Source organism: Daucus carota, chromosome 1, assembly GCF_001625215.2.
Source record: "Daucus carota subsp. sativus chromosome 1, DH1 v3.0, whole genome shotgun sequence".
Lineage (NCBI taxonomy): Eukaryota > Viridiplantae > Streptophyta > Magnoliopsida > Apiales > Apiaceae > Daucus > Daucus carota.
In genome coordinates this window covers 34,887,586-34,896,245 of record NC_030381.2, presented here as the reverse complement: position 1 = coordinate 34,896,245, position 8,660 = coordinate 34,887,586, and the positions used below count along the sequence as shown (strand labels likewise).

The window sequence follows — 8,660 nt, the reverse complement described above, 5'->3', positions numbered from 1 at the left end:
GATTTTGTCTTAAACTACCTTTATTAGGATTTCTTTTGCTGAATTTGTGTTCATGATAGTTTGGATACAATGTTGTGTTTGGTTTGAATGAATGAAAATGGAGGAAATGGAATGAAATTTGAACTATAATTAGTTAAATGTTTAAGAATTTCATTTCATTCTTACCTCAAGTAAAGTTTAAATCCTCTATTTTGTGAAAGAATACTCCATTCATTTCATTCTATTCTCTTGTGCTCATTTCAACCAAACACAACATAAGACTCATGCAGTCATGCTTACTCACGCTTGAGGCTTGTTTGTTTTTCAAAGTTACTTTGAAGATATAATTTCTGTTAAGAATACATTAATATATTATTCGCACACAATAAAGGAACTAACGTATTTTTGGGACTGAAAACGAATTTGAGTAATTCGGGTTTAAACTTGAATCCGACTTGTTAAAAGTAGGGCTGTTTAACGAACCGAGCTGTTCGCGAACAAGCTCGAGCTCGGCTCGTTAAGAGCTCGTTCGGCTCGGCTCGTTAAGTTAACGAGCTCGAGCTCGAACACAAAAAATTGTTCGTTAAGTAAACGAGCTCGAGCCGAGCTTTTAGTAAGCTCGGCTCGAGCTCGACTCGAGCTCGCTCGGCTCGAGCTCGGCTCGTTAAAGCTCGAAAAAATGCAAAATTTTTGGGTTTTTTTTTATAATTTATATATGTTATTGAACTCAGAATTCAACATATAATTAATATATATATATATTAGTGATGTAACCAAAATTTCGGAAAATAATAATTTTATATGGTTTGCTATTTTAACAGTCAAGTAAAAAGTTAACTAGTACCGCTAACTAGTGTTTAATCCTAATATAGTGTTTCAATATTTTAAAAAATATTTCTTACCGATCCAACCGTATGGATGTTAACATATATACATTTTAGTGATATAAACAAAGTTTCAAAAAAATTAAAATTATTTGGTTAGCTATTTTAAGAGTCAACTAGCGGTTTGTCTTTAATTTTTTCTGGCTCGGCTCGACTCGACTCGACTCGGCTCGGCTTGTATTTGTTCGCGAACAAACTCGTGTTCGGCTCGTTAGTTAACGAGCCGAGCTTGAACATAATTTTTGTTCGATAAAAAAGCTTGGCTCGGCTCGACTCGTCAAAAAAAAATATTAAAACTCGGCTCGGTTCGGTCAAAACTCGGCTCGGCTCGGTTCGTGAACAGCCCTAGTTAAAAGTGAATATTATTCGTATTCATATAAAAATACAAAAAATGAGCGGATTCGAATCCAGTTTTATAATTCGAAAGAATACCGAGTCGGATTTTATCATTCGGATCTTATCAGTCATATTTATTTAGAGTAGTTCGACTCATTTATTAAAAGTACTTGAATATATATATTTATTATACTCGAATTGAATTTGTAAATTATATATATGACCCTATTATATATTATATACATCATGTGAACAATATTTATATTAAATAATATTTTAAAAATAATTTTGTTTTAGTTATTATAAATAATTATTCGAATATTCACAGATTTTAAACTATGTTCAATGAATTTGGAGACGAATATACAAAAATAAGTAATTTGATATCTGTTCGAGCCAACCGAATAATATATGAATATTGTTCTTCAAATTTGAGTCGAAGTCAGACTTCCGAATGAATTATTATAAATTCGAGTCAAATCCGATCGTATTGTTATTTATATCTATTCAACTTTTCTTTACCCGTGCGTATTTTGACAATATATTCTTTCGTTACTCGTACGGTGAAATTTATGAAATGTAATAAATGCAACACTACCGGCATATTTTATGAGAAAAATCTCGTTTATAAGGCTGTATCCCCCTCTGTGAACAGCCCTAAGAATATTGCTTTTTTCCAAGACTATCTATTTATAGAAGTGGCAACCGAAAAAACAACTGAAGATTATTAGTAACATCTGGTGTATATTTTGATAAATAATATTAAATTAGTTTCACATCTCATCAAAAAAGTAGGATAACTGGACTGTTTTCTTAATAACAAGAAATCAGAGTAAACATTTTGGATCCTAACAAATAGGCCCAACATCACTAACTGATTCACTACTTTAACCTCAGAAAGATACTCTTTATCTTAAATCTTAGTCACACTCCTCTAAAACCCTTGTTCAATTTCTGTAGCTGCTGCTGCATGAGCTATACATATTTTACACACTCAAAAACTGTGATACATTGTCTTCATCCACACCTTTGATGGCATCATTTCTGATCAGAAGCCGTCACTCCAGCCAAATGCTATCGATTATCGCCAGCTCGACTCGATGTTTCATCTCTGATTATTCTCCTCTGCATGGCAATGCGGCAACTTCAGTGATCTTAACGCGATCTGTGGCCACCTTCGCACGAACGTACGTGAAAAAATTATGAGTTCTATTAGTTGATTAAGTCCGGTTATATTTTAGGTTGTGTTCACTTTGATGATGATAGTTATTTTTGTTTTTAATGTATTCTGTCACAAAATTTTCTCTTGGTGCAGGAAGCCTCATGTGAATGTCGGTACCATAGGCCACGTTGATCACGGGAAAACTACCCTTACTGCTGCTATAACAAAGGTACTATATGACATTGTTCCTGGTTTTCTCTGAAAGTTGAATCTAGTTAAACTGTTTGAGCATTATTGTTTCTATTTCTATGTAGGTGCTTCTCTGTCTGAGTATTTGTACTTGATTATAGCTTAATAAAGATATTAGCGTAACAGTACTTCAATGTAGGTTCTGTCTGAAGAAGGGAAAGCTAAGGCTATTGCATTTGATGAAATTGACAAGGCTCCTGAAGAGAGGAAGAGGGGAATAACTATTGCTACTGTAAGATATAGCTTCTGGTTTCTTGTGTTTCATTCGTTCTCATCACTTGTGCCTTGTCTTGAGTTTTGTTATTCTTGACTATTCATGGTAAATCAGGCCCATGTGGAGTATGAAACAGAAAGGCGACATTATGCACATGTCGATTGCCCTGGACATGCGGATTATGTCAAAGTATGTCTTCCAAATAACACTTAATCTTCCTTTCCTAACGATGCACTGATGGTTGCCTTTACCTTGTTTTGATTGAGTTATGTTTAATTAAATTTTTACTAAATGTTTAGACTAACCAGCTATATATGAAATATATTCTGAAATTGTAGAACATGATTACTGGAGCAGCACAAATGGATGGAGGTATCTTGGTTGTATCCGCTCCAGATGGGCCAATGCCTCAAACGAAGGAACATATTCTACTTGCTCGGCAGGTATGAAACCTTTCAACAATGGCTCATTGTTGAATTGTCTTTGATGTTCAGATTTTTGTAAAAACAAGATAATGTTTTAAAATTCTTTAAGTATCCAATTTTGGTCGAATTCTATAAATGAAGTTGTATATAGATTAAACGTGCTGCTATTGGTTGTTGATTGATTCAGGTTGGTGTGCCTTCTCTGGTGTGCTTTCTCAATAAGGTTGATGCTGTTGATGATCCTGAGCTACTTGAGCTTGTTGAGCTGGAGCTTCGTGGTATGCGTAAATTATATATGGTTGTTAATTGCTAGAGTGTGCAATATATTTTTTTTAGTAAGATTATTTACCCTCTGTTGCTTCAGTAGAACAATGAGATAAACATACAATTTGATGAACATGTTACAGATTTGTTAACATTCTACAAATTTCCTGGAGATGAAATTCCCATTGTTCGTGGTTCGGCTCTGTCTGCTTTACAAGGAACAAATGAAGACCTTGGGAGAAAGGCAATTCTAAAACTGATGGAAGCCGTGGACCAGTACATAACTGACCCTGTTCGTCAGCTTGACAAGCCTTTCCTAATGCCAATCGAAGATGTCTTTTCAATTCAGGTTCTTGGACACATTGTCTAATATTCTGTATATGAAATTGTGCTACTAGTTTGACGATTTTATATGACTATTTGTTACCTCATCTCTTATCATATGTATAAAGGGACGTGGAACTGTTGTCACTGGGCGTATTGAGCAGGGCACCGTCAAAGTTGGGGAGGAGGTTGAGATTTTAGGACTGAAACAGGTATATTTGCTTATCCGAACACTTGGCATGCAATCTGTAATTCTGTATATAGCACAACTTGCATATGTCATTTTACTTACCCCCATTCATTCTCATCTTGTTAAGATCCCCAATTTTGTTATTGCATTTCATCTTTACTGTTGTATGTCCTCTGCAGGGTGGGCCTTTGAAGACTACAGTTACTGGTGTTGAGATGTTCAAGAAAATCTTGGATAATGGACAGGTAACAGATTATATTTTCAGACATTTTTTTTTGATAATTTTCACGTAGTGGTAAATTTTACAGATTGGTCAATTTTCTTTAGGCCGGTGACAATGTAGGTCTCCTCCTGAGAGGTTTAAAACGTGACGATGTACAGCGTGGACAGGTGAGATGAGATGTTTTTCTCAATGTTCATACAATTTCTGGCTCATCCAAAGAGGATTATATTTAAAATATGTTATAGATCTAGGCCAACATTCTGCGTCTTCTGTATAGACAGGTCAACATTCTGTATCTTTTGTTTCAATACAGGTAGTCTCAAAACCTGGCACCTTGAAAACATCTAAGCGCTTTGAAGCGGAGATATACGTCCTTACAAAAGATGAAGGTGGTCGCCATACGTCATTTTTCTCAAATTACATGCCTCAGTTCTATATGAGGACAGCAGATGTTACTGGGAAAGTAGAATTGCCTGAAAACGTTAAGATGGTAATGCCCGGTGATAATGTGACCGCCACTTTTGAGTTGATGTCACCAGTACCCCTTGAAAGAGGTTTGTCTGACAATTTTTATTACGTTTTCAATATATGTGTGTCAGTTCTACATCTCATAGGAGTAAGCAACAAATCTGCATTTCTTAAATAATTACAAGCATCTAATAATGCACGAGCTTCTTAACAATAATTAAAGTCGGCTCAAAACTATGCAAGAGAGAATCTTGACAAAGATAAACTTGTACTGTGCTCAAATGTAAACGTTATAACTAGCTTTTGGCCCTTTTGCATATTATAATTATGGTTAACAAGTGGCGGACTTTGATAGTTTTTCTTAACGAAACCCTTGTGTGTGTTATTCTCAATATTTTGTATTTTACTCAACGAAGATAATTATGGTTGAGCAGGACAAAGATTTGCTTTGAGAGAAGGAGGCAGAACTGTTGGCGCTGGGGTGGTTACGAAAGTAATAAAATAGATGCTGGGCATTGTCCCCGATTAGAGCCAGTGTTTCTATTGCTGCGATAACATGGAGCATTTCCAGGTGCTTCTTTCAGGGAACTTTTTCATGCGCTACTAGGACTGTACAAGTAAATATATGTTCCTTTACTTTTTTCAGAAGAAGGCTTAAGAAGTTTAATTTTTTTAATGCAAATTCATTTCTTCCTTTCAGAAATAGTTTGTCTGTCTATGCTGATAGGCAACAAATAGCACCTGGGTTAATTTCCTCTGTTTTCTGTACGAGAATGTTGAAATTTTCTTATGTTGCGAATAAAGTTGTCATGACTCATGAGTATACTGATCTCTCGTGCTTGCTATAAGTGATATACTTCAACATGTTAATTTGGTTTTACCAAATATAAACAGACCATAAGAACCAACTAACATGACCTGTAATCTGCAATCATATAGATTTATAATTGTTTGTACAAATTAGTCACTGAAGTTCTTAGAGTTTTAGAAGTTCATGTCTAATGTCTGGATTCAATATGTACCAGTGTTGGAGGACATATATTATTCTTTTTTTAATCAAGAAAAGTTTGAAAAAGTTCTCAATATGCAGATTATTACAGCGGGCTTCCAAGAATGAAAATAAAATAAATCCTCCAAATTGCTTCTTTGCAAAACCAAAGACTGCAATTGCACAGCCAGTGAATCAATTGTTATGCTGTGATGGTTCAGGGCATTAGGCTAACAGCTTACTGGTCCAGAGAGTGATTAAAGTTTTTCGAGCTCTGGTGTGGCCTGCATTACCTTTTTCAGCTCCTTGTCTGTTCACAAATACTTAAACATTGATATACTTGTTTCACTGTTTCTCAGCAACCTCATTGCTAAATTTCTCAGAGAACTCTAGATTCTTGAACCTTAATTAATACTTAAACATCCTTAGAGTCCGGAAGGTGTTCTAGTAAAATGCAGTTTCTTGAACTTCAGATCTTTTATACATGATGCTTGATTGTTGTTCTACTGAGTTGTCATAAATTGTAGAACCTGTGGTGCCTCTTTAAGCATAAAATCCCTCGCAGAATTGCCGCAAGCACCTGCAAGAGGAAAATATGGTGGTGTCATCTCATTTGCAACCTCCATGAGGGCTCGTCTGCTTAAAATGTTGAAGTTTATAATCTGTTGTCTGTAGCATACTTTGTTCAATAAATTTAGAGCATTTATAGATTAATCTACCTACTAACTTAATTTGAATGTAGTATGTTGGAATCTTGGAGATAGAAACGTTGGAAACTTGAACTGCACAGATGGATAATGGTTCCACACATTTAACCTACCAGTTTTCGAGTTTGTTTTCTTGTTTAAACTTGGATGACTTTGGATTCAGTTTAATTTTTATGCAAATTTGGTCGAAACTCAAGCTGGTGTGAACTTTATTTCAACTGGGACTGATTCAGTTTCGGATTGGTATTAATTGTTTCAGGTTCTTGTGAATTTTGTGGTTCAAATTTTCTCCAAATATTTAATTATCTAATTTGAACTCGATAATGTCATCACTTTTTATACTTCCAGTACTATAAAGTTTTTATTCCTAACATAATAATGACCATAATTTTAAATTTCCATTCAATAATAAAATTTAGCAGTTCCAAATTGTTAATTTATAGAGATTTTAATAGTATTTAGTTGACAAAAGTTCAAATATGGATCTTATACGGAAAACTAACAAGAGACCCACAAACATATATCGCCTCCGTCCCAGTCCCACCCATTTCTTATCGGATGAGTTGAGTACGGAGGTTAAGAAATATATAGTATAAAGTAGTGTAAAAGAGGAAATAAAGTGGGTAAAGTGGTGGGACCCGTTTAATGTATAAAAAGAAGATAGTGAAAAGGAAAGAAAAGTGAAAAAGTAGTCGGATCCCTTGACTATTTTTGGTAAGTTTTGAAATGTAAAAAATTGGGTGGGACAACTCAAAAAGGAAAGTGTAAGGAAATGGGTGGGACGGAGGGAGTATAATATAATATTTTATATACAATAATTTGTCATAAATTTTAAATCGATATATTATCATAATATTAATTTTTTAGTATAATAAGAAATGATGGTGGAATCTTGCTATACGTGTAATTCGATAAGTGACAATATCAAGAAGTTAACTTAATTTTTAAATATAATATTAATAACCTTTTAGAGCAACTCCAACCACATTCTCTAAATTGGTTATGTAAAATAATGTACAATAATGATTCTTTAAATTGTAGATAACCAAAAAAAAATGTGGGTCTCCAATGGTATTCTTCATATTAGTTATCTATAATTCAAAATCAATATTCTATCAATTTTATTTCACATTCAAATTTCAACGGTTATAATTCCAACGACTATATTTTTAACGGTTATAATTCCAACGACTATATTTTCAACAGCCGTTTTTTCATGTTATATATATCACTACTTGTAAATTTTTAGATACAATTCAATCCAAATTTATCATACTTGCAAACACAATGTCAAATATTATCCGATTAATGCGTGAAATGATGAGAAAATTATTAGAAAGTTGCTGGTCTTCAAGAAAGATGTGAAGATTTGCCGGGAATTGAAGAAAGGCAGAGAGCGAGAGTTTAGAATAGACGGGAGTCTATGTGGAGAGATTATAGAGAATGGGATGGACTATTGAATTTGGAGAAGCCATATACAGATCTGTAAATTTTTGGAGAATATGAAAGCAGTCTTGGAGTGGCCCAATTATGTAAATATACAAAGTCAGGTCAGATATACAAGGGGTGAGAGCGCTTGGAGTTGCTCTTACATACTCTTGTAATTTTTATTTATAATATTTTTATTTGGACAAAAATTAAATAAAAAATATCATGTAAATTATTAAAGACTAATGGGAGAGCCAAATCTTCTAAACATATCCAACATATAACATTTTCCATATAATATATCCTTCTTATAAAATCTACTACCTCTTCCCACCATTTTTTTTACAATTTTTTTTTTAAAATGTTTAATCCAATTATTTATTTTTCATAACTTACAAAAAATAGTCGATGAGTCCCACTACTTTCCCCATTTTCACACTACACTATTTCCTTTTTATATATTAAAATTTAATGAGTCTCAACATTTCATCCACTTTTCACTTTTTTTTACCTATTTTTTAATTTTCGTATCCAAATCAAACATAAAAAATTAATGAGGAAGTACTATTGAATAATTTTTCGAATTAATTTTAATTGAGAATTTTATATAGCTGAAAATCTCAGAGAATTGGTAATTTATCCGAAACTTGTCTATTCAATTAATGCTTCTCCTAACATTTCCAAACCAAGTGAACAAAATTTTCAATCTCGAAACTTCGCAAGTTAATAATTATTCCCGATGGCCGAATCCCACACCATTATTTCTTCCATAAGCATTGACAAATTGGCCTTAAAAGCAGACAAAAAGACAAAGCGAAC

The 8,660-nt window shown here is 33.6% G+C and overlaps 1 protein-coding gene across 1 annotated transcript; it reads left to right on the top strand.

The window, feature by feature from the left end:
- Positions 1-2,231: 2,231 nt before the first annotated feature.
- Positions 2,232-5,511, top strand: LOC108225886 (elongation factor Tu, mitochondrial). The gene is made up of 12 exons (XM_064086166.1): positions 2,232-2,386; positions 2,515-2,590; positions 2,750-2,842; positions 2,939-3,013; positions 3,163-3,267; positions 3,437-3,527; positions 3,657-3,862; positions 3,966-4,049; positions 4,222-4,272; positions 4,355-4,417; positions 4,564-4,804; positions 5,153-5,511. Exons 1-12 carry the CDS (start codon positions 2,232-2,234, stop codon positions 5,221-5,223), a joined length of 1,311 nt encoding a protein of 436 aa, XP_063942236.1. The 3' UTR covers positions 5,224-5,511.
- Positions 5,512-8,660: the final 3,149 nt, after the last annotated feature.

Coding starts and splice junctions, on each gene's coding strand:
- LOC108225886 (XM_064086166.1), top strand. CDS start 2,232: ATGGCATCATTTCTGATCAGAAGCCGTCACTCCAGCCAAATGCTATCG. Junction 3,528..3,656: donor TGTTGAGCTGGAGCTTCGTG/GTATGCGTAAAT, acceptor AACATGTTACAG/ATTTGTTAACATTCTACAAA. Junction 4,273..4,354: donor AAATCTTGGATAATGGACAG/GTAACAGATTAT, acceptor AATTTTCTTTAG/GCCGGTGACAATGTAGGTCT.